This window comes from Typopeltis vanoorti, chromosome 3 (assembly GCF_054136105.1).
Source record: "Typopeltis vanoorti isolate ZY-2024b chromosome 3, IOZ_Tvanoo_1.0, whole genome shotgun sequence".
In the NCBI taxonomy this organism is placed as follows: domain Eukaryota; kingdom Metazoa; phylum Arthropoda; class Arachnida; order Uropygi; family Thelyphonidae; genus Typopeltis; species Typopeltis vanoorti.
The window spans coordinates 85,987,125-86,014,261 of NC_143551.1; the positions used below are offsets into that span (position 1 = coordinate 85,987,125).

At 36.3% G+C, this 27,137-nt stretch overlaps 1 protein-coding gene across 2 annotated transcripts in view; it reads right to left on the minus strand.

The window, feature by feature from the left end:
- The window catches only part of LOC150108348 (uncharacterized), a 509,704-nt gene that overhangs the window by 158,738 nt on the left and 323,829 nt on the right, over positions 1-27,137 (minus strand). For both annotated transcript variants that reach the window (XR_016548130.1, XM_090390709.1), the window contains exon 8: positions 12,337-12,519. Coding sequence is in view for 1 of the 2 variants with exons in the window: in XM_090390709.1 (XP_090246835.1) it covers positions 12,337-12,519 (183 nt within the window). In the remaining variant the exon portion in view is untranslated. The remainder of the gene's footprint in view (positions 1-12,336; positions 12,520-27,137) is intronic.

The window sequence follows — 27,137 nt, forward strand, 5'->3', positions numbered from 1 at the left end:
CAAGACTCTCTAACTTTGACTTGTGCAGCTACACTCACTGTCCTTCTCAGAGACACTTGCTGCTCCACATTACACTTCTTCACACAAACATTTACACATGCTGACAATTATTTTAATGTGAATCCTACAGATGAATGGCTATAAACCAATATTTTGATAATATTAATACATTAATTAATTTAATTCAGATTTTTTAAAGAAATAGAAAGCATAAGTTTTCAAGTCTGGCTGTTTTTAAACAATTAATTTATTTATTATTTCATCTTTCAAATTCTTTACAGTCATGACTATTAAATTATTTAAGGAATACTGTCCTACTTTGGCCAAACAGGCAGGACAGCAAATGTCAGGATTTCAGAACACAAAGACTACATCCGGTTTCACCAGTACAGCTACTCTGGGTTTGCAGACCATGCTCTGGATATCCACACAGAATACGTTGGAAGAAAGCCATGTTAATACACTGCAGAAAATTTAAATATGAAAGATTGTTCATGGCATCAGTCTCAGCTCTAAAAAAACTTTCCAAATATCCATTATGTCCATACTTATATCCAATACAGTGAATACTTTTTATTTTAATTGAATATTTCTGTTGTGAATGATAAACTCCCACATAATTGAGAAAGGCAATGAATCATTCCTGTTTAATTTCATTGATGAAAGAAAGTCTCATTCTTAAACAAACACTCAAACTTGATGGATTATGATGTAATAGGTCATGTGTTTCCAGAGGATTATTTATACGGGTACTCCATGGAGTCAAAAGACTCATCATGGGAGATTCACACTATCAGTTAACATAATACCTATCATACATCTCCTTAAACTTATGCACTGTTGAATGAAGGGTGATATTCAGTTGTACTTATTGGGAAAACAAGGAACACAGGTAGATGGAAGATGTTGAGACAATGGTTCAATATGTTTCGAGTTGGACTGTGTACAAATGTTCACCAGTGGCTACTCTAGTTCTTACATAACTGGAGAAAAGCAGAGGCATGGTGATGGCCTGTTCAGCAGAGTAATGCCCAAGAAAGAAAAAAAAGTGCCATAATGCAGAAGCAGAGCACCTATGCAAAAGTGACTGGAGGGAATCTATGAGAGAATTATCACCTTATTTAGCAGATGGCCCTCTTCTATATATAATCAAGAATTCTTAGAGAAGTTTTGGGTGCACCAATCCAAATGTGAAAATAATATTCTAAGGTTGATCAAATTTCAGATTTATAAAGTATTAGGAGTTGAGCAGGTAAGAAGTAGTGTTTTGAATGAAAAAGAACACCAAGCAATTTTTTTAAAAATCTGATGAAGCTACTGATAATATGCTTATGCCAGGATAACCTGGATGTGGAAGTCAGTCCAAGAGGAGAAAAACAGATCATGAAATAATATTGAAACATTATCAAAAATAAAAGGGAATGAAATAGGATGTAGGATGTGTTTTAATAGCACTGAAATTCATTGTAGACAGGACTGTGTTTTAATAGCATTGAAATTCACTAAGTTGTTTTCACCCCACTTCAGAATGGTGACGAGATCAGTGTTTAAGACAATAGTTATGGAAGATCTTGAAGCTTTAGTCATTTGGATACTACAGGGTATCACAAATGAAGAAAGAGAATGGAGAGTACTGTAATCAGGAAAACTATGAAATAGGAGGATATACAGTTAGAAAGAGAAGATCACTTCTCTTCCTGTCAAGCAGGAAGACCATGGATCAGAGTACAGAACTTTGGAGTACTCCAGCATTGACGAAGAAATCTGATGAGAGGAAGCCATCCACCATGACATGCAACGATCAGAAAGGAATCTGGTAATCAATTACAAAGGGCAGAAAGAAGTCCATAAGATGGTAGCATTTTTCATTTATTTATGGATTCATTTTTTTTTTTAATCAGAGGTGCACACTGGCTAACTTCAGAAATGGTGTGTGTGAGCATGCATGCATACAACACTCTAAGAGACATTTTTCTAGCTAGTCCTAAAATGGCTTTAAGGCCAGCCATTTTAGGACTAGCTAGAAAAATGTATCTTAAAATATCTTTTAAAGGCAGAGTTGGGAATTAAACTCATAGTTCTCCACTGTAAATAGGCAGATACACAACAGTCACTGTATTGCATCCATTGTGTGAAAGACATTATGAGTCTTTCACATAATGAGCATAAAATGACATAAGAGAAGCCTTGTGGAATGTAAAACACTCCAAACCATTAAAACTGCTAATCACCTTACCATGAATGAATTTACATAATTAGCATGAGAGTTTTGTTTTAACTATCAGTATATCAAATACCATTATGGTGAACCTCATTATACAAACTATAAAAATCCTAGTCAAAGTCCAATAGCAACACTACTATTTTAAAAGAAATTTAAAATGCCAAATCTTTTATTCCTTTGCTACCTAAGGGTTTGCTCTTAATGAGAGCTGGTTGTAGGCCTTCTGAATGACAATAATGATGACACATACAGGGTGTTCGGGATAAATTTGACAGTTTCGTAAGGAAAAAGAAAATCTTCTTTGTATCTATTAAATTTAATGAATTGACAAAAAAACATTACAGGCAGAGTTAATTACAATACTATCAACAAGATTTACTCAAAATAACCACCATTAGCATCGATCACAGCTTCAATTCTGCTTCGGAACCTCGAACAAGCTGATGCTACAGTCTCCCTGGGAAGGGCCGCAAAAACTGTTTTAATTTTATCCATTAACTGGGCTTTTGTATTACTGGAAGTGCGATTGGTGTCTTTTTCAACTGCGCCCCATACAAAATAATCCATGGGGTTAAGGTCTGGGGAGTTTGGAGGCCAAACATTTGGACTGGTGAAGTCGTAGAAATTTTCAGACAACCATTTTTGACTTTTCCCAGAGGTGTGGCAAGGGGCCGAATCCTGCTGCCATACATACGGCCTACCATTGGCTACCCTTGTTATCCAGGGCTTGACTACAGTTAGCAACTCCACGAACAAAGCCCGAATTCCAATGCCAGGGTTCTTCAACACCTGTTCCTGCAGATTTGCGAGGAATTCTGCTGTACGAACGCAATCAGATTGTCTGCTAGGGATCTTTCTTCTTGCTACATCCTCGTAGTCACCATTGCAAGTCTCTAGTTCATGCCCGATTGTTTTTACTGTATTCAGGGACCATTGGGCAGCAGTCGTAATATCCTTATTTTGATGGCGGGCACGAATCATCATGATACAAGTTATTCTCTTCCATGATTCAGGTGGGTTCCAGCTATCCATCCTTTCTGACATCTTGTATATGAATGAAGAAGGGTCCAAACTTTTAAATGAAGAGAAGTGTGTGTTAATACATGTAACTTACGGAAAAATATAATTAATTATAAATATGTCAAATTTATCCCGAACACCCTGTAATCCTATCAATCATTTAGTTATTAATTTATTTTTGATGGAACAGTCTTAATGAAAGAATAATATACCTCTACATACTAAATTGTCTATGAAAATTATACTATAGCACTTATATATAGTTTGACTTAGATAAAGTAGAGGTTGAATGTTTATTTATTTATTTATCATGTTAAATGTATATAACTTTATTTAACTAACAAGCATGTAATCTATGAATAATTAGAACTTATAATGGCACATCATTTCAAAAAACTGAAATTTTGATGGCATATTAAACACACAATTTTAGTTTAGAAATTTTGGCACATTTGTAGTCTGACAAAATTTCTAAACTGAAATTTTGACACATTATACATGCTTTTACCCAGAAAGAGCTGTCAGCTGGCAAGTTATTACTTGCTACAGGTTACTGGATGCTAGTAACCATTGTCATAGATTTTACACAAGAAGAAGCTACATAACACAGCGATCTTTACTAGCCTGTTGTGCGCGTTCTTTAAATTCAATTACTCTCTCTCTCTTTCTCTCTTTCTCTCCTCATGGTTGTTATGTAAGACATTTTATCCTAAGAAGAAACTCCCAATGCACCAAGAATATATTTAACACCTTCTACCATGTTCTATATTCAGGTAATACCATTAAAATACAACTCTGTGATATAACTTATCCTTAAAGACTGAAAATTTTCCTACTTCAATAACAGGTTTCAAGAAAAGGCTTCCATCTAATATGTTGTGGTAATATTTAAGATAATATGCATTAAGAGTAGGTATTGTTTCTGGGAAAACTCCCATGTTACTCCTCTTAAAAACTATCATTTTTATGGCTATTTTTCCTGCTTTTGTGTAGGGGTGCCCCTTTTTTTAATGTCATTGGCTTTTTACTCAAGAATTCTTAGGGCATTGCATTTGTATTTTAGAGACAAATATATGTAGCATAATAGAAGAAAATTCGCACATACTTTTCTTGGATGTTGTTGCCTGTCTTCTTTCTGCAGTGTGCATACTTCTGCTGTTATGGTGTTGAAAGGGGGAGTGGGGGGGGCTTAGGCAATGTGGGAGAATTAATTTGAAAAAACCCAGATTTTTTTATATAATATATACATACAGAGTGGGCGGAGCACTTTTTTTGTAGGGTGGGAAAAAGATGAAAAAGGGGTCTGAAAATAGAAATTGTTTTTTAGAGGAAGGGGAAGAGTTTATGGGAAAAGGGGGCCAGGGAGAGGGTTGATGGGGTGCGAGCCGTTTCTACATTGTGGATCATCATCTGAACTCATGGAGGAAGTCTACAACTCATAAATGGCTCTCACCCCGTCAACTCTCTTCCCCACCCCCTTTTCCCACAAACTCTTCCCCTTCCTCTAAAAAACAGTTTCCATTTTCAGCCCCCTTTTTCATCTTTTTCCCACCCTAAAAAAATGCTCCGGCCACCCTTAAAAATAATATATGTATATATTATATAAAAAACCCGATTTTTTTCAAATTAATTCTCCCAATTTGCCTAAGGTCCCCCCTCCCCCCTTCAACACCATAACAGCAGAAAGAAGACAGGCAACAACATCCAAGAAAAGGTATGTGCGAATTTTCTTCTATTATGCTACATATATTTGTCTCTAAAATACATCTGCAATGTCCTAAGAATTCTTGAGTAAAAAGCCAATGACATTAAAAAAAGGTGCACTCCTAAACAAAAGCAGGCAAAATAGCTGTAAAAATAATGCATTAAGAAATTATTTAAATATTTGAGTTATTTTTTATAACATCTTATTTAAGAGCTGAAAAGCTACATTTCAAATAAAAATATTTGAAATGTAGTTTATATATTTCCTTGTAAAAATATGAGACTTTTGTTGAAATAAACATTGGGCACCACCACTATTTTAGAAAGAAACACACCAATAGGAATAATCCTGCCCAGTGGTGTCATTCAAAATAATTAACAGCCAGCTCTTTTTTTTTTTTCACCCCAAAAAAAAATACGTACATGTTAACCAAAAATTTTCAATTGCTGTATGATTTATGATTTCTCTTACAACACGTGATGATTATCATGACAATAATAATAATTCATGCAATTTTTTTTTGTTTTACATTATTGTCAAAACTCACGAACTACTGGCAAACAATTAAAGAAGAGACCACAATGCTAATTGATGCTCGAGTATTCAGGGTTCCTTTTCTTCTTGACTCAACTGTTGACAGCTGTATAGTGTCCTTGACATAACCATGATTTCACAAATGGTGTTGCATCCCATTCTTCAAGGAGTTTTCCTATCAGCTTTACAGTCATGAGATGAGAAATATTTTCAATGAGGAGAAAATTTCATTTATCTGTAGCTATTTTGTTCATTAATATAACTGCGCTTTCTGATTCTGCCAGCCACTACCTTCATTTTTCTTGTTTCTCTGATGGTTTGGAAAACTTCAGCTTTAGGAAGATCTTGCTCATCCACAAAATCTCAAAAATCATTCAGAGATATCATGTGTTTCAACAAAATGTTGAAACCAAGTTGTAGCTTAAAGTAGGCTGAACAATAATAGCAGAGTTGGCTGTTCATGTTGACAGTAACACTCTGGATTCATTATTCTCTTGGTATTCTACATGTTTCTTATTAGAAACAAATGGGATTATTTTGTGTTTCTAGTTTTATAACACTGGGCACAGGTTGCTCATATTTTCCCTACTATCTGTTATTTGCTTCAGTGTTCTTATATATCTTCTAATAAGATGACCAGCTCTTATGAGCATTATCTCTGAGCTTTGTATTGTTAAAGAAAGAATAGAGAGAGAGAGAGAGAGAGAGAGAGAGAGTTCTTCCAAGAATCCTCATTGAAGCTCATACTTTCAAACTTTTTCTTCAAACCACTAAGGTTGTTCTTAGAAAAAGTAATATACAAAGCTGGGTATGCTTTTCACACTGCTTTTGTGGTTCTTGCACTGCATGCTACTCAATGGGGACCTCAAAACTCGTTCAAGGATTTCTACTTCTAAGTGTAATTATAATTCTATTTGATTTTTGTTTGATGTATGGTAGAAGCAACAGGTTTTATCCATGAATGACCGGGGAGTCATTGACCCCCCCCCCCCCCAATTATAATTGGGGGGTTGACTTGACTTGACAAAGTCAAGTCAAGTGTTTAAATCAACAAAAGCATTAACAGTATCTTTAAAATCATTAATGTTACATCTTAAGAATATCATTAACACACTTTTATGTGAAACTGTGCTTACTTTGTCAATAATAATACAAAGTTTGGACTGGTAAAAAATTATTTTAGAAAAAACCAATTTTCTCAACTCTTGGGAAATGTGCTTGCCAATTAACATTCCTGTTTGCTATGAATACAAAAAAAAAAAAAAAAAAAGCCAAGATTTAACCCATTTTTCTTTTGTAGCATTAGTTCATCTTATGTCCAACATCAGGTGGTTATGCTTTATCAAACTATATACTGTATTGAAAACATTGACTGTTGACTTTAAATGTTTTTCATTACATTTATCAACTACTGCTGTCGATTTATCTATCTTACTTTCTTCTATAATTTGCAGAGCTTTAGAATGAGTAAGAAAAATGTGATGTTCATGCAACTTCTTGTGTACTGATGGTTGCTGAACTGCATGCAGCCTTCTGCTGACTGCCTTTCTGAGAGAAGATAAATATTGCTTTTTGAATCAACATAGATTGTTGTTATTTTTGTACACATACTACATCCAACACTGTGACTATCAGTTATTTCAAGCCATGGATATTTGTTCATGCAATGCTGTTGCCAACTGTCTGACCATATTGTTAAATTATTAAATGAGTTTTCTTGTGGCACACCTGCATTATCACTGGTAAATAAGTCAAACTTGTTTGAATGCTCACCTCTATTAATAGAAACACCGGACTCACCATGCACTTTAATCCTCTTACACTGGTCAACATCACTACCAAAAAATTTTAATATGCTACTTTGATGTTTCATTATTATACTTCTGACAAAAACAGCTAAAACCAAGAGAGCCTTCTTGAACAAGAATTAGAAAGATACTATACCTAAAGGAGACCCAACATGCTACTAGGTAGGTAGGCAGGTGGATGGTCATAATGTTTTGTCTCTTAGAAAACTAGTATACAAAGCTGGATATGCTTTCCACAATGCTTTTGTGGTTCTTGACTGTATGCTACCCAATGGAGGCCCCAAAACTCATTCAAGGATTTCTACTTCTAATTGTAATTATAATTCTATTTGATTTTTGTTTAATGTATGGTACAAGCAACAGGTTTTATCCATGAATGACCCAAAATGGTTGACTGGGGGATCACTGACTTAATTACATTATGTAATGCAAACTGAACTCTATGACTTAGGCAGTAGTGTTTTCAATTTATATTCCTGTTCCATCACTGGAATAGGAATATGAATTGAAGATGAGTATGTTGTGTGTGTGTGTGTGTGTGTGTGTGTGTGTGTGTGTGTGTGTGTGTGTGTGTGTGTGTGTGTGTGTGTACATGTACATATACACTGCTTGGAAAGAAGTCAATGGACATCCCCATTGGCAAGGTGCATCGTGCCAGTGGGGATGTAACATCACATTTTTATAGTAGGTATAAATTGAAGGAATATGATGCTCCCAAGTCAGTGCAACTGTGTCCAGGTAAAATGGCTGCAAGAAGGGAACTGACAGAGTTTGAAAGAGGTGTTGTGATAGAATGCCATGTTGCAGGCCTATTTTCAGCAAATTGTTGACAAATTGGGCCATTCCAGGTTCAACAATTAGTGATACCATAATGAGATGGAAGTGCAGGGAATCAATTGCAAGTTATATCTGTAGATGATCCATCACACTCACCAAACGTGACCTTAGGGTACTATAAAGGATAATATATAAAACGCACCATTTGTCAGCTGACATGTTGAATGCGGATTTCCAGGCATCAACTGGAATATGAATCTGCACAAAAACATTCAGAACTGAAGCTAACATAGTTTCCATGAGTTTCCATGGTAGGACTACAATATGCAAGCCCCACATTACCTGACCCAACATGCAGTGTCATCTTCAGTGAGTGCAAAGAGTGTGTACAGTGGAATATGGAAGCTTGGAAAGCTGTGTTATGGACTAACAAATTACGCTACACCCTCTACTGAGCAGATGGACAGGTGTGGATGTGGCATATGCCAGGTAAACATCTATTATCAGAATGTGTAAGTCCAACTATGAATTAGAGCTGGCAGTGTGATGGTGTGGTCCTGTTTTTCCTGGTTTGGCCTCAGACCTCTGTTTATTGTGCCATAAACATTGAACTCCAATAGGTATCTGAACATTCTGAACAATGCAATGCTTCCTACTTTGTGGCATTTAAACTGTTGTGTTGGAAATAACTGGTCCACTACAAGTCGGCCATTCGTTTCAGACACAACATGAGAGAATAGTATCTTAACATAAAGACATGCTTAAACTCTCAGGAGCAGATGCAGAGAGGCAATAAATAACTTGTAAATCAAAAGTGTATTAATTTAATTGATAATATTCTTGTAATATAATTCAAATATTGTTTTAGAATAATATTCAATACAGGGAAAATTATGTTAACCAATCAGAAGAAGGCCTGATCACTAAGCAATAGTCCATGACACAGCAGAAAACCCGAAAAGTAATCCGGTAACCCCCGCAGTAACAGTTCTGTCGAGAAGGCCGCCAAGAAAAGAACATGACCTCACCATTATCTGACGAATCAAAGACAGCTGAGTAAGTGACGTAGACAGAGAGTGAGGGCACTCGCCGCTGAGATATAAGGAGTGGCGCGCACTTCAAACGCTCTCTTGTTTTCTGCACCTTTCCATGTTCCAGTGAGAAGGCCGTGAGGGCTGAGGATGCTTGTTACTGGTGTCCTGTAACCTTCCACGTTGCTGTGGGACCCGATGTGTACAGGACATCCAACTGAACAACAGGGAACCAGCAGACAGGGCCATTGGTGAGTTTGTTGCCAATGTGACAATAGCAAAGAACCCAACACTTTGAAAGGAATGAATAAAGAAAGACAGCGGAGTGACAAGGAAATCTTGCCACATCCGAGGAAGGACCAGACTTGAAACAGAGGAACCACTTCACTAAGAAGATTAACTGGTAAGGCATATATCTCCTACCCTATATGTATATCAAGTGCTATAAAACCAGAGCGAACAAGGAAAAAGGGGAGAACCTTAAGCATAGCCCTGCTTGACCCGACTAGAAGATCCGTTTTTTGGACTGAACGTCTTGATAGGACCTTCCTGTTGTAATTTGTAAATTTTGTGTTTGAGTGAACTTATAATGGAAGTTAAGAGGTGAATTATCATATGAGATGCAATGAATGAAGGTACTGCTCTGTACATTAAGCCTGTGACTTGCATAAGTCTTATAGCAAGGAGTTTCCTTTCTACAAGATTTGTAACTGATAAGATTGAGTGAACGTATCATGTGTAATTGGATTAATTTTTGTATTGCCAAAACTTGCATAACAACTGGAGTATCATTTAATCCTAACGCAAACCGCAGAAATAACACTGATTAACTAATGCTCCTGGATTATAATTGTATGAGCCTGCATATTAAGAAGCGCATGAGAGGAATTGATTGAGCCTATTGCAGTTGCGTGGGCATTTCCTTTCTTTATTATTATTACTTGATTTCCTGTATATGAATTTTAGTTATTTTAAAATGCATTATCTTAAATCAAAGTTTGTATGTTTCTGTTGTTTGAGACTGACCTACCACTTATAAAAATTCGAACCTGTGTAAGTGGGGGGGGGGGACATTTGACGTAACATAAAGAGGGGAGCTGCGACTGCATACTACGTGTTCCCAATGCTAAGTAATATTGTCGAGATAGTTATTAAAGTAAGCTTAAGTATCAGGAACTAGCCACCGGCTGGTGCAGTCGATCGCAAATAAATACATTTGTTGGAGGCTAATTTCTGGTATGAGTAAGACATAAGTTGTAAAATACACAGAACGAGTAAAAGTAAAAAGTAAAAAGAGACGATAGATATAACAAAACAGAACTAACCATTGTCTCTTTCAGCAAGACAATGAACCGTGTCATAAGGTTACAGCTGTAACTGTGTGGTTTGTGGACATGAATGTCACCACACTTGACTGGCCTTGCAGAGCTGTGATCTCAATCCTATTGAACATCTGTAGAATGAACTGGAGCATCAGGTCCTGGGAAGCTATTATCACCTGATGCACTCTACCAAACTATCATGGGGAGGATGCTTGGTAGAGTGGTACAGAAATTTCACCATTCTTATATGGAAATATCAACCAGAAGTGCAAAGGTTTGAAGCTAACAGTAGAACAATATGTAAAGAGCTACAGTCTCAGTTTCTATGGAAAGGCTCTTGCACATAAGCTAAACACCATCCATGGCAAACAATGCATACTACAAAGAAAAGCATCTATGATATGGAGTAATAAATCACAGTATAATCTTTTCCAATCAAGATGGGCAAGGTCCAAGTGCATCATCTCAATTGTGGCATTTGGTGGTGGAGATGTAATTACCCATAGCTGTTTCTCCTAATATGGACTTAACCTCTGAGTGGTGGCACTTGGAAGGACAAATGTCAAGATAACAAATACTCCCTATTTTGTGACAGTTTTACAAAGTATATTCATGTCTCTTTTAACAGCAATGCACTGTGTTATACTGCAACTTAATCACAGTCTTAAGATTAATTACATCCAACAATGGTATATGGATTAGTGGTTATGTCAAAAGACGGATGGCCCAAAATAGTTAACTAATATTATTATAAAACAGCACAGAGTGAGCCTAGATGAGTAGAAAGTGAAATCAGAGACAAAAGAAAACCCACATGTTATTAAGGTCTGTGTAGTTTAGGTATATATGAAATATATCACTATACTTTGTAGATTATACCTGAATAGAAAATTATATTATTGTTTTAATTCTGTATAAATTAACTACATGACTGGGTAGTCTACTTGCATATAGTGAACTTCACATCAGTTGCCTTAGTATCCCATAATGCAAAAATATTATGGAATGGGTCACTATCCAGATTGGTTTTGACCTCTATTAAGGATTTTATCTTTTCAATATCTTCAGGGTTTCCAAAACCATGAGTGACCTAAAAAGGTCACTTGTGAGTTTTTGGAATATGATAAAACCAGAATATAATTCTTGTCTTATGCACCTTACAATATTCCAAAATGCTTGTCTTGCAGGATGACATGGTGTAGTGTTGTGTTCAAAGAGACATGAATCTGCTTTGTAAAATTGCTATAACATAGGAAGCTTTGGTTATCATAATATGTTGAATATCCATTGGCATTCATCCTTCCATCCTTTCAAGGATCTAAGTGAAGTTACTTCACATGTACACTTATGTCTAGATATAGGATTAAAACAAGAATATAAGTTCTTGGCAAGTTTAATTTAATTTGGAGCCAATTGAAACTGTGGATACAAATCATCCACAGTATTTAATAATAAGGTAATACACCTTTATCTTATTTGTATATGGAAAATCTATATTTCTGTATTGATTTAACCTTTGTATCTATAACCTCAATAAAGATCGAAACCAGATCTTTATAGTGAACCTTCACCTGATGTTTTTTCATTATGAGATACTAAAGTCTGATGCAAAGTCAGCAGCCTCAATATATAAGTAGACTAGTCATGAAGTTATTTCATGCTTATGGTTGGGTATAGAATAAAAACAAGAATATAATTTCTCATCAAGTATAATATACATTATAACCAGGTGAGAAAACTTTCCACACATTGCTATACTTATTGTAACATAGCATATCTCAAGAATAGTCACTTACTCCCATGGCATTTGGCCTATTACATAACAGGATTTTCACTGATTGATTATTTTTGTTCATCCTCAGATAAAGATGTACATAATATCACTTGAATAAACATATATATGAAAATTCCAAACCTTCCTTTGAAGCACATTTATCTTTCTGTCTTTAATATCCATGTGATCCCTGAGTTCTTGCACCTCTTGTGTAAGCCTATTTCGATCCTGTGTAGATGTCATCGTTTGCTGAGTCTTTTTTTCTATTAGTTTATTTTTTTCTTCAAGTCGCTGACGTAGTTCTTCTACCTGTAATAGTGATACCTACTATCATTAATGACAATTTAGCATTTTAATATTTTCTAAAATATGAATAGAGAAGTGCAGTTCTCACTACATTTTCAAAAAAAAAAAAAATTATTCAATACACTAGCCTAACTTTATCAAAAATATTACTTTTATGCATATCATGAACTCTTTCAGTGAACAACAATATTCAACAATATTTCCAAACCTGACTGCAAAGCCATTCTGTTTACCATTTCTTCTACACAATCTACTAACTTATTTGTTGTAGCTCTCTTCCTCAGCTCACTCCTATCACACAATGGCAACAGACTCACAATCTTTACTCTTTTGCTCTTCTTTTTCACCTCACACAAAAGCTTCTTTTATATCATCTCTCTCTCTCTCTCTCTCACACACACACACACACACACACACACACACACACACACACACACACACACACACACACACACACACACCATAGTTCTCTCTCTTCAAATCATCATTCCTGCAGCACAATCTATATCATCCACATATTTTGCTTCTGCACATATTGCTTTAGTCGCAGCATGAATCTTCATGCTTGAATTTATGAATGTTCATAATATTTGTGAATATTATAATTATGAGAGGGAGGCTGAAAAGTTCTGATAAACACCTAGAACACAAGAAAGAACATATATTAAATACCTTTAACCCCATGTTTCATCAAATTGCAATAATTTGTTCTTTTTCTTTTAGGATATATAAGATGACATGTCAGAGAGGTTTGGAAGAAATTCCAAGTTTTCAGCCCACCCTCGTATAATTGAAATAATTTCTGAATATTATAAATTCAGAGTTTTAATTACACCTGTGACATGTTAATATGGAATAAAATATGCTAGACACTGTAATTGTTTAATTAATTTATTTATTTCGTATCCAAACACAAGTAGTACAGTAGTAAGTGGTACAACATGATTTACAACAAATTAGGATACATTACAATGAGATCAGCTTAGATTTGGTAGGTGAATTATACAGGGAATAATAATTAAATATGAAAAAAAGGAAACTTATACATAACTTATATACAATAAATATGGTCATATGTTCCTCCAGTATCTTGCACAATCAACTGCTCTTTCTGTGCAGGATATAAGGTCCTCTTTTGCACAAGGCGATGGAAGAAAGGGACAAGAAAGAAGGTGTTCCATGGAATGGATTGTCCCACACTCACAATTGTCTGGGCCAGTAAGGTAGCTCCATTTGATGAGGTTTTGTTTGCAGCATCCTGTTGTCCAGAGTCTGTTTAGGCTTTTCCAAGTGGGCACCACGTGGAAGATGTTCGGCTGTTGGAATACCAGTATTATTTTCAGGATATAATGCAAGCCATTGTTGAAGTCTTGTCTCAGGGAGACTTTTTAGTGGTTCAATAGTTGTCAGGATCTTAATCTTTGGGACACTGTGGTCTGGCGAAACAGTGGGTGGCGTTCATCATTCATTTGTCTGCTTCTTTCATCAGCTGAGAATGCAGATCTTCGAATTGAAGGGGGGGGTGCAATACCAGGCAAAGTATACAGGTCTTTTAGTGGTGTTGGTTTCAGGCATCTGGTAATTAAGTGGCAGCTTTCATTCAATGCTGGATCAAGTTTTTCAGCATGGCAGGATCTGGACCATACTGGGCAGGCATATTCAGCAGAAGAATAGCAAAGGGCCAAGGCAGAAGATCTCAATGTGCCAGGGTCTGCACTTTATGTTAATTATTTAATTAAAAATAACAATAGCAATTTCATACTAAATAACAGTAACCCATGAGTGTGAAACAAGCAAGCAATTTAAAGAGACAGTTAACCAATAATGGCAAGTGCTGTAAGCCAAGAAGGATAATATGATAATCAGTTATTAAATTAAGGGGATAAAAATTTCTTATTATTTTACAGCCAGTATGCGAAACTCTGAGATCGAAAACTACAATCTAAGAGTTTTATGCCGAAGACCTATCGGCAAATCCAAGTGTAAGTGAACACCTGGTAGTATAACACCAAGGCAACGTGAAGCAAAGGCAGAGCAAGCTCCCTCACTATCCTTGATATTTTCTCATAATGTAAAACACAGCTCCTAGGAGATGTAATACTGCCTTACATTATGAGGAGAGGTAGTGAACTCTCCTCATAATGTAAGGTCACTACCTCTCCTCATAAACCTCATGGGCATGGATGTTTGTGATTGTCTGTGGTGGTCGGCTGTAGATGGCGTTGGTGTAGTTGTGGTCACAGTATTACATCTCCTAGGAGCTGTGTTTTACATTATGAGAAAATATCAAGGATAATGAGGGAGCTTGCTCCACCTTTGCTTCGAGTTGCCTTGGTGTTGTACTACCAGGTGTTCACTTACACTTGGATTTGTCGATAGTTCTTCGGCATGAAACTCTTAGATTGTAGTTTTCAATCTCAGAGTCTCGCATACTGGCTGTAAAATAATAAGGGATTTTTATCCCCTTAATTTAATTAACTTCGCCAGAAAAAACAGCCGTTTGGCTTTTTATCTTAGTTATAATATATGGGCACACCTTTCTGGCATTCGGATAGTGAAGGTATGTAAGTTCTTTTCACTTATCATCCAGGTCTACCTACTCACTGATGAGACCTCAAAAAAGGTTGAAACTGGTCTGGGTAGTGGCCTCTCCTCATAATGTAAGGCAGTATTACATCTCCTAGGAGTTGTGTTTTACATTATGAGAAAATATCAAGGATAGTGAGGGAGCTTGCTCCACCTTTGCTTCGAGTTGCCTTGGTGTTGTACTACCAGGTGTTCACTTACACTTGGATTTGCCGATAGTTCTTCGGCATGAAACTCTTAGATTGTAGTTTTCGATCTCAGAGTTTCGCATACTGGCTGTAAAATAATAAGGGATTTTTATCCCCTTAATTTAATTAACTTCGCCAGAAAAAACAGCCGTTTGGCTTTTTATCTTAGTTATAATATATGGGCACACCTTTCTGGCATTCGGATAGTGAAGGTATGTAAGTTCTTTTCACTTATCATCCAGGTCTACCTACTCACTGATGAGACCTCAAAAAAGGTTGAAACTGGTCTGGGTAGTGGCCTCTCCTCATAATGTAAGGCAGTATTACATCTCCTAGGAGTTGTGTTTTACATTATGAGAAAATATCAAGGATAGTGAGGAAGCTTGCTCCACCTTTGCTTCAAGTTGCCTTGGTGTTGTACTACCAGGTGTTCACTTATACTTGGATTCGCCGATAGCTCTTTGGCATGAAACTCTTAGATTGTAGTTTTCGATCTCAGAGTTTTGCATACTGGCTGTAAAATAATAAGGGATTATTTAAATTAAGGGAATATTAAAACCCACATCGTTTTAAAACCGAATAAGAAACTCAAAAATCGGAATCAAAGAGTTTCATGCCGAATATAGTAACTATAAAAGTATTGGTGACTACTAGCATAAGCTAAAGCATGTATACAAACTAGGGCAACTCGTAGCAAAGGTGGAAAAAGTTCTGATCGCTATTCTTAGTATTTTCCATAATGTAAAACCCATCTCCTAGGAGATGTGTGATGTTATACATTATGGTGGGAGGTCACTACCCAGACTGGTTTCGATCTTTATTGAGATCTCATCAGTGAGTAGCTAGACCAAATATAATACTAAGAGTATAGCGAAAAGAACTTATATACTCTGCTATACGAGTTGTCAAAAAAGGTGCACCTATAAATTATTTCAAGTAAAGAGCCAATAGGCTTCACTTCGGTGATGTGATGTAAACATTATTTAAATTAAGGGGATATTAAATCCCATGGGATTTAATATCCCTTTAATTTAAATAATTTAAACTTAAGATAAATAATCGAACCTGCAGCCTTTTGGCTGGAGAGTGGATACTCTATCCACTCGGCAAGACTGATACAGTGTAAAAGAAAAAAAGAATTATGACCATCTGTATTACATATGGTACCTTAAACAACATAAATCAGGTTGTGCATGACATAATATTCAGACTGAACATAAGCACCTGTAGGATTAATATCTATCTAATTCACAAAATGTTTTAAATAGGAATGTCTGTTCAAAAAAAAAAAAAAGTTCAGTATATGGTCCATATTTAAATGCGAATGACTGTCTCTTGATCCTGAAAGTTTGAGAGATTCCCATATTTAGCAAAAAAAAAAAAATTAATTATCATTTTCATATTAATTTAATATAACTGATTATCATAACTAAGATACAAAGCCAAATGGCTATTTTTTCTGGCAAAGTTAATTAAAATAAGGGGATAAAAATCCCTTATTATTTAAAATAAAGAGCCAATAGGCTTCATTTCAGCAATGTAAACATTATTTAAATTAAGGGGATATTAAATCCCACATTGTTTTAAAACCGAATAAGAAACTCAAAGATTGGAATTTTATTGGTCTAGCTACTCACTATATTAAATCCCATGGGATTTAATATCCCCTTAATTTAAATAATGTTTACATCACCGAAATGAAGCCTATTGGCTCTTTACTTTAAATAATTTATAGATGCACCTATTTTGACAACTCGTATAGCAGAGTATATAAGTTCTTTTCGCTATATCTTAGTATTATATTTGGTCTAGCTACTCACTGATGAGATCGCAATAAAGATCGAAACCGGTCTGGGTAGTGACCTCTACCATAATGTATAACATCATACATCTCCTAGGAGATGGGTTTTACATTATGGAGCTATACACTATACCCATAGTATTATATTTGGTCTAGCTACTCACTGATGAGATCTCAATAAAGATCAAAACCGGTCTGGGTAGTGACCTCCCACCATAATGTATAGCGTCATACATCTCCTAGGAGATGGGTTTTACATTATGGAAAATACTAAGAATAGCGATTAGTACTTTCTCCACCTTTGTTACGAGTTGCCCTAGTTTGTACTACGTATTTGAACTACGTGCTTTAGCTTATGTTAGTGGTCACCGATACTTTTATAGTTACTATATTCGGCATGAAACTCTTTAATTCCGATCTTTGAGTTTCTTATTCGGTTTTAAAACAATGTGGGATTTAATATCCCCTTAATTTAAATAATGTTTACATTGCCGAAATGAAGCCTATTGGCTCTTTATTTTAAATAATAAGGGATTTTTATCCCCTTAATTTAATTAACTTTGCCAGAAAAAATAACCGTTTGGCTTTTTATCTTAGTTATGATAATCAGTTATATTAAATTAATATGAAAATGATAATTAAATTTTTTTTTTTTTTGCTAAATATGGGAATCTCTCAAACTTTCAGGATCAAGAGACAGTCATTCGCATTTAAATATGGATCATATACTGAACTTTTTTTTTTTTTGAACAGACATTCCTATTTAAAATATTTTGTGAATTAGATAGATATTAATCCTACAGGTGCTATGTTCAGTCTGAATACTATGTCATGCAATGTCGTTTAAGGTACCATATGTAATACAGATGGTCATAATTCCTTCTTTCTTTTACACTGGATCAGTCTTGCCGGACTGGTTAGCTGAGTGGATAGAGTATCCACTCTCCAGCCAAAAGGCTGAGGGTTCGATTCTCACTGTGGGCATGGTCTGTGAAAATACCTGCGGTGGTCGGCTGTAAATGGTGTTGGTGTAGTTGTGATCAGATGGTGATTCAATGGTGGAGACAGAGTTGTAGAGAAGGTGTCCTCCCGCGATGAGTCCCTGGAGGTGTAAAACAATAATAATAATAATAAAAAGTTCCACTCTGAACTTTTTTTTGAACAGACATTCATATTTAAAACATTCTGTGAATTAGATAGATATCAATCCTACAGGTACTATGTTCAGTCTGAATACTGTGTCATGAACAACCTGATTTATGTTGTTTAAGGTTCTATATGTAATACAGATGGTCACTAATTCTTTCTTTCTTTTACTCTGAACCGGTCTTTCCAAAGTATGCTAAATTAGAGACACAAGGAATCTCATAAACACCAGCTGTAAAGGAGGTAAAAGTCTTTGTCTTTCATAGCTGACAAAAATTTAACAATCTTACTGATTACAAGATATCAGATGAAACTTGAAGATTCTGCTGACAAGTTCCAAGATGCCTGAAATGTATGGGATAGGAACTTTGTGTTCTAACATGATATCCTTGAGTGCTAGATCATAAGAATCAAAGTCCATTAATGTAATGATTTGACTAAGAGAACCTCTCAGTGCATTTGTGTTCTCTGTTAACTAAAATTTCAACAATATTGATCTTCCGGTATTAATGATGAGCAAACTTGGGTGTTTGTATCCTCCAGTGAAAATAGGATTACAATACACATGAGTGAACAAGGTATCAGAAGCTGTTCAGGTAAGCAGGATGTCTTAGGAATGGCAAACTTCCAAAGCTCTCTTTTTTCATAGTAAATTGAACTCATGGATTTAATGCGGGAAGATGATTGGATCTTGCATAAGAGGGCACTGAGACTAAACACAGTGTGTATATATACATATATATATATATATGTATGTATATATATATATATATAAAGTATCTAAAGACTATTGGAAGCATAAAGTTCACCAGAAAATGGTTGAGAATGTCGTCATCCGGTAACATCCTCTAGCAAGAGGGTTGCAGCAGCAGATGAGCAGCTCTTCTCCATTTCGCTGTCTGTCGCTTCCATCATTCTTAAACCAGTCCATTCCACGATGTCATTAAACCACTCTCTAGTTGGTCTTCCATGTCTTCTCTTCCCCTTGTAATATAGTTCTTGTCAGTTGTCCCGAAGAACCTCTCAGAATATGTCCTGCAAATCTGGTCTTTCTTTGCATAATATTCTTTAGCAGTGTTCTTTCCATCCCAACTCGTCTTAAAACTTCTTGATATGATATTCTTTCTGTATAGCTAATCTTTTCCATCTTTCTATAACACCACATTTCCAATGCATTAATTCTTTCCATATCTCTCTTTCTGAGTGTCCATGACTCACTTCTATAACTTGCAATACTCCAAACTGTTGCTTTAACTATTCCAATTCTAATGCCTATTTTAGTGTTCTTGTTTATTAAAATTCTCTTCATTTCCATAAATGCCGATTTAGCTTTGCCTATTCTATTTCTAATGTCCAACTCCGAAGTTCCTTTCTCTGAGATCCAGCTACCTAAATATTGAAATCTTTCCACTTCTAAAATCTCCACATCTTATTTTTACATTATCTCCTATTTTTCTACCCATTATCATTATCTTGGTCTTTTTTGTGTTAATTCTTAGTCCATATTCTTTACAAGAGTTTTCAATTCTTTGAATAATTTGTTGTAATCCATTTCCACTTTCTGCCATCACCACTACATCATCCTCATATCTTAAGTTATTAATGATTCTTCCGTTTATTTTTATTCCTTCTTCTACATCCTCAAGTGCCTCTCTAAACATTTGTTCACTATAAAAGTTAAACAATAATGGTGATAACTTGCATCCTTGTCTGACTCCTCTCTCCACCAGGAATTCTCCTGTTTCCTTTCCATTTACACATACTGACGTTATTTGTGACCAGTATAATTGGTCACAAATAGTTGAGAATGAAAAAGCTAAAATACTCTGGGATTTCAAAATCCAGACTGACAAAAGCTTGGAATGTAATACACACGATAACACAGTGGTTGAAAAAAAGTGAAAACAAGGGTGTTAAGTTTATTGAAATATCAGTACCAGGAGATAGTCGGATTGACGACAAAGAAAATGAAAAAATTACAAAATATCGCAATTTGCAAATCAAAGTTGAATGAATCTGGCAAAAGAAAACGAAAGTTGTTCCCATAATAATAAGTGCTTTAGGCGCCATCCCTAAAACATTGAAAAAACATCTAGAAGCACTCGAGTTAGATGGATTAAAAATTGGGCAGCTGCAAAAGGCCACTTTGTTCAGCACAGCTTTCATTTTCAGAAAGTATTTCCACAACTCATAGGCCCTTGGGTAGGGCTCGAATTAGTGGAATATAACCAGCCTTTTCTTAAGACTGAGGGAAGCAAATTAAGCTTTGATGAATATTATATATATATATATATATATATATATATATACAGAAAGTATTTTACCTTGGGTATAATAAATGTTAAAGATACCAAGCTATTTTAAACCTGGTTTTACTCCATTTCCCAAGTAAGCAAACAGACAAACAAGTCAAGTTTGCGCCTGCACGTATTGTGAGTCTAGCTGACCCTCAAAGTAGTGCAAGTCAAGGCAACTCATGGAAAAGGTAGGATAAGCTCTGATCACTATTCTTAATATTTACCCTTAATGCACAGCCCATCTCCTTCAGGAGATGTATGATGCTATGTATTAAAGGCAAGGGGCCACTACCTAGACCGGTTTCGATCTTATGAATAAGTAAAGCCGTCTTTAAAAAATTTGGATGATCCCTAGGTCACTCAATAGTGGACGAAAGACCATCCATCTCAGCATTGGCTCCACTGAGCGATGGCCTTCCACCCACCACCACCACCGAGCAGAACCACTCATATTCCGGAGAAAAGCATTCACCGATAAAGCCCCTAATCAGGCCGTACCAGAAAACACTTTCCCTGGAGACTCAAATTGCTCCCTTAAGGCTAAACCTTAAGAGAGTGAACTCATATTAGCAATAGCCGAGCCTCAGTTAAACTTCATTGGCTACAGCACTGCCAGACCAGTTTCTCATAATGTAAAACGCAGCTCCTAGGAGATGCATTGCTATTTCACATTATGAGAGAAGGTCACTACCCAGACTGGTTTCGACCTTTATTGAGGTCTCATCAGTGGGAGCCAGGCTAGAAATACCAAGATTTTAGTAATACAGAGCTTATAAGTATTTTTCCAGAACAAGTTACCATAAGGTGTTTTAACCTTATTAAATAAAAATCTCCGGATGAGATATAAATGTAGAAAGTATTTTACCTTGGGTATAATAAATGTTAAAGATACCAATGTATTTTAAACCTGGTTTCACTCCATTTCCCAAGTAAGCAAACAGACAAACAAGTCAAGTTTGCGCCTGCAGGTATTGCGAGTCTAGCTGACCCTCAAAGTAGTGCAAGTCAAGGCAACTCATGGTAAAGGTATATATAAAACATATATATAAAATCGCTTGGTATCTTCTTTAACATTATATATATATATATATATATATATATATATATATATATATATATATATATATATATATATATATATATATATATATATATATATATATAAGGGTAAATATTAAGATTAGTGATCAGAGCTTATTCTATTTTTACCATGAGTTGCCTTGGTCTTGCACTACATGCAGGGTCAGCTAGACTTGCAACACTTGCAGGCACAAACTTGACTTGTTTGTCTGTTTGCTTACTTGGGAAATGGAGTAAAACCAGGTTTAAAATTGCTTGGTATCTTTAACACACACACACACACACACACACACACATATATGTGTGTGTGTGTGTGTGTGTGTGTGTGTGTGTTAAAGATACCAAGCGACTGTAATTCTCACAAAGGGAGAACCTGCTGCGTTTATTTTATTTATTTATTTTTTATTAAAAAAAAAGAAGCAAGCTGGTTGTTAATAATTTACAAGCACACCCCTGCCTACAGGTGAAAGAAAAAAAAAAGTCTTTAGCTTATTATTAATATTGGAATGATGCCTGTCTAATTCACAGAAGCAGTTCTAAATAAATATGAATGCCTGTTCAGTCTTCAGTCTATACAGGAAATATCTGTTGCTAATTTTCAAAAAATCACTGCTGTGTCTAACATGTATTTTATACCCTATTATAATTTCATATTTATTTTATGCTTTTGTGAACCTATTGCATATTCATGGGGTAGGCTAATTATTAGATAATCTCTGAACTCTGCTCTAGAAAATAAATATGGTACTTTTTCTATCTACCTGAGGTTTTCAATACTGAAGGGTATAGTAATTTGAGACAAAAAACTTACTGCCTACATTGATGTCCAAAACACTTGCAAAATCATCATTAACAGGCAAGTCTGACTTTGAAAGGACTAAATGTAGAAAACTCACTATCAGTGACAGCAGCAATCATGCCTTCTGTCTCTTGAAAAAGCTGTTAGTTGTGACTTATGTCCATCTGTGGGACTACCACAGACAGACAGAAGTTGCTGTCCATCTGTGGTAGTGGCACAAACTCTGTCATCCAGAACATAGTATTGCAACAATATGTATATAAATATTTACTGTTAACTTCTTCAACAGCTGGATAACTGATATAAATATGTCAGTCAAGAAACACAGCAGATTTCTTTGTGTGCATCACCACCCACCTCTCGACAAATGCGATGGAAAGGTTTAGAGAAACCTCTGCTGTTGTACTTGACATTACAAGCCATTCGATGGGATTTAGAATTATTATTATTATTATTCCCCAAGACCTCATGGAGTCAAAGACTCATCTAGGAGGTCCTCTTATCAAACACACACAACTCATCATACCGTGCTTTAAACACACTCTCAGGCAAAGCATTCCAATCATTCACAATGCTGCATGAAAAAAAATCTGCTTCTCACTCTCCTATTCACACCCTCCTCATACAGCTTCCATGGATGACCTCTGGTTCTCCCCTGATCTACCACTATTTTCTGTAGAACCTCTCCAGCATTGATCCTATAACAACCCCTTAATAACTTGTAGGTCTCTATCATATCTCTCCTCCTCCTCCTCCTGTCCACCAGACTCTGCAAGTTGAATCTTCGCAATCTTTCCTCATACTCGACATTCCAGAGATTAGAAACCTTAGTCAGTCGCCTCTGAACCCTCTTCATCCTTCTGAAAACCAGGTGACCAAATCTGAGCACAATAGCCCATGTGTGGCCTAATCAAAGGCTTATAAAATGGAACAAGAATCTCCCTACTTCTACAATTATTATTACCCGATTGTGTAATAATAATAGTGTTATTTATGTGTGCCTTTGTATTGTCATCACAATTTTGGCTATGTGTCACCTAAATTTCAGATCCTTATCCACTATCATCCCCAGATCTCTTATTTCCTCCACCTCCGACAATATATCCTCGCCAAGCATAAATTCTGCATCCCATTTTTGTATTCCAAATTTTAAAACCTTACATTTTTGCAACATTGAACTCACATCCCCATTCCCATGCCCAATTACTCAATTTATTCAAGTCTTCTTGTAAGGCCACAACATCTTCTCTACTCTTCATGGTACATCCCAACTTTCATCATCTGCAAACAACTGAATATCTCCATCCAAATCTTCACCAATATCATTAATATACAAGTTAAACAGACCCCTGAGGCATACACCACTAGTAACTTTCCTTTTCCTGGATATCGCTCCCCCCATACACAATTGATACCTATCAGATAGTCAGTCTCCAATCCAATGCACCAATCTAATATCCCACCCCATCCACTCCAGTTTAACTAACAACTTATCATGCGGTAATCTATCAAAAGCCTTTGCGAAATCCAAGTATATTACTGTGTATCCTACTCTGTCCATGGAAGCAGTCACCTTATTGTAATAAGTAAGTGGATTACTAAAACATGACCTCCCTTTAGCAAATCCATGCTATCCATCACAGATAATACCATAGTTGTCAACCCAATTCTGGATCCTAGTTCTCATAAGCTTCTCCAACAACTTAACTACAACACCTGATGCACAGATAGGCCTATAGTTTGATGCTTGAGTTCTATCACCTCCGTTATGAAGTGGCACAATCTTGCCCTACTTCCACTTCTTAGGAACTTGACCGAGTGCAAGACTCATATTAAAAAAATATGTCAAGGCCGGCGTCAACTACCTTCAGAATACGTGGTGATATATTATCAAGTCCCACAGACTTATTTACATCTAGTTTGCTCAACTCCCCATACACCTCTTGCTCACTTACAGTCAGTGTCTCTTCTCCATCATCAACTGCTCTCAATCTCTCCATGAAGTCACATTCACAAGATTGAAAGACCTTTGTGAACTGCTCATTAAGTATCTCCACCACACCTTCTGCAACAGCAGTCTTTATACCATTTTCTCCAATCATTATCATCTTTCCATAATCATTTTTTCTTTTGTTGGCTACATATCAAAAGAACTCCTTAGGATTCCATATGGCTTCATTAGCTAACTGCTGTTCATACCTCTCTTTAGCTACCCTCACCAACTAAGTCACCTGCCTTGACTGGTCTTTGTAGTCCTCATGGAATTGGTTATTTCCACTTCTCTTATGCTGCCTCCATAATGCTCTTTTTCTCTTTATTCATCCATTTCACACCTACCTTATTTAACCTTCTCACCCTTGGAATACATTTAGACATTGCATCTATTATATAGTTTTTTGAAAATCCCCCAGAGCTGCATTGATCTCTTTTTCAGCTATCTCCTCATTCCATTCTATACCTGCAAGCTGTCTCCTGAGCTCTTCATAATCACCCCCCCCCTTGTAGTTCCACATATACCCTTTTCTTACAGAGGTCCTCACATTGCTGGCGACCACCCAGGTAATCACCTCATGATCACTCTCACCAATTAGTGGATGATTTGACACTTCATTTATAATTACATCCTCTGATGAGATGCCCAAATTCAAGACCCACAATCCTTTGGTGGAAGTTTATTGGAAGTTGTGTGCTCTCTGTTACATACTGCCTGAGGTAGTTACCCCTCAAAAACTCAATAAACTCATTTTCTTTACTTCCAGTTGCTATCTCATCATTCCTGTCTATATTGCCGTAATTAAAATTGCCTGTAATGATCACTCTTTTCTTATTTGCGTGGCTAATTTGATTTTACATTTCATAGTCACTACCATCCACATTTCCTGGTCTATAACAACATCCAACCAAGTATTTCATTCCATTCACCTCTATCTCACACCATACTTCCTCGAAACCACTGGCACTATTTCCCTCTTGCATCTCTACTTTGTATGGACATAACTCTTTCTCTATCATCAATAGCACTCTCCCTCCTCCCTTTTTACCCCTTCTATCCTAACGAAACACATATCCTTCCATCTGTATTCCTGTCAGGATGTTGTCCTTATCTAACCATGTCTCACTTATTCCAACAATTTTTGGGTGAACAGACTCAATTAGTGCAACCATTTAATCTGCCTTGTACTTCTAGCATTTGCATATAAACGCAACAGCTCATTCCAGGATCTACAGCTATGTCCCACTGATAATGCTCATTTGATGTGATCTCTCCATGCTCGACTGGGGGGCCATTTCCCTTTCTGCTTATTTATTTTAGAACCCTCTTCAATTCCAACTGTTTCCTCTTGATCCCAGGTCATCCCATTCCTTTCCTGTCTACACATGCTCTCACATCCTCTTGGAGCATCCACCTTTCTCATGCTGTGTACCCCTGTCCACCCTGAGCCTCCCCATTTCCCTGTTCATCTTGCACACCCATTTTCTCATTTTCCATACTCATGCCACTTCCTCATTCATAGTCATCTCTTCAATCTCTCCTGCTCTATCACAGCACTTCCCACTTGATCTGATTCATTCTCTATACTCACTTCTCTACCTTCCAGCAACAGTCTCTCCAAATGACTCACACCATAACCACTCAAATGCAGTCAATCGCTTCCATACAGTTCACTTCATCTTTCAAACTCATTCCACACATTAACAAATTGTACTACCCTCTCCTCACAGGAATTGAGGGATCATCCCATTGTACTCGGATTGCTCACTGCATGTAATGGTAGAGGATATTCTCTCTTAAGATTTTCCAATTAATGCAGTGATCTTCAGTGCTCTGTTTTTCATCTGCTTTCCTTCTCACATACACACACACACGATTTCTCCCACTGATCTCTAACCACATCCAGAAACAAATTTAAGGCTTAGTTGTTGGTTTGAGATCATAATTAAATTTAATGGAACAAATATAGCATAGAGAAATAATTAAACACATTAAACACAGGTTTAATCATCCAGATATTTTGTCTCTGTCACAGAAATATTTTCTGGGATAAAATATAAAAATGTAATAACACATAAAAACACATACAATGATAAGTGGAAGAAGTTAGACTAGAAGCCTCAAGTCCTAGACGTCCTGTCCAATAGCTAAGGCTAGCGAACGGCATCCACAAAGGGCTAAGAATTTGACCGTCCACCCAACAGCCTAAGAATTAAGAAGTATAATCTCTGCACATTTCAAGCCTCATTTGAAACTGGTAGCTTTTATCTGCTCTCCTAGAGATCCACTCCCTCACCAGCTCTGCTCTAGGTGTATTTACAAAGCTCCCAGTTCTTGGAATTTGTCATATTATAGACAAAGTGGGAGATCTATTAACATCTGCCTTGGAGAACACAAGAAACATATGCCACCATAAGTATGGTCAGTCGCATCTCTAGATGACCTTAAGGATACTTTGCACAGATCAAATGGAAAAAAATTATTATGCTTCATTGCAGCACATATGAACTTGAGGGACTTTTTTCAGAATAAGCAGCAGGTTTAAAAAACCAATCTAATCTAAATAAATATGGTTGTGTTAAACTTAGCAAGATTTGAGAAATGTTAATTCTTAGACCTCCTGCCCAACAGCCAAGGCTAGCAAACAGCACCTATACAGGACCCCCCCCCCCCACATAGGAGTTTAGGCTTTTAGTGTAACTTCTTCCACTTATTCTTTTGTGTGTTTTTATGTATGTTATTACAA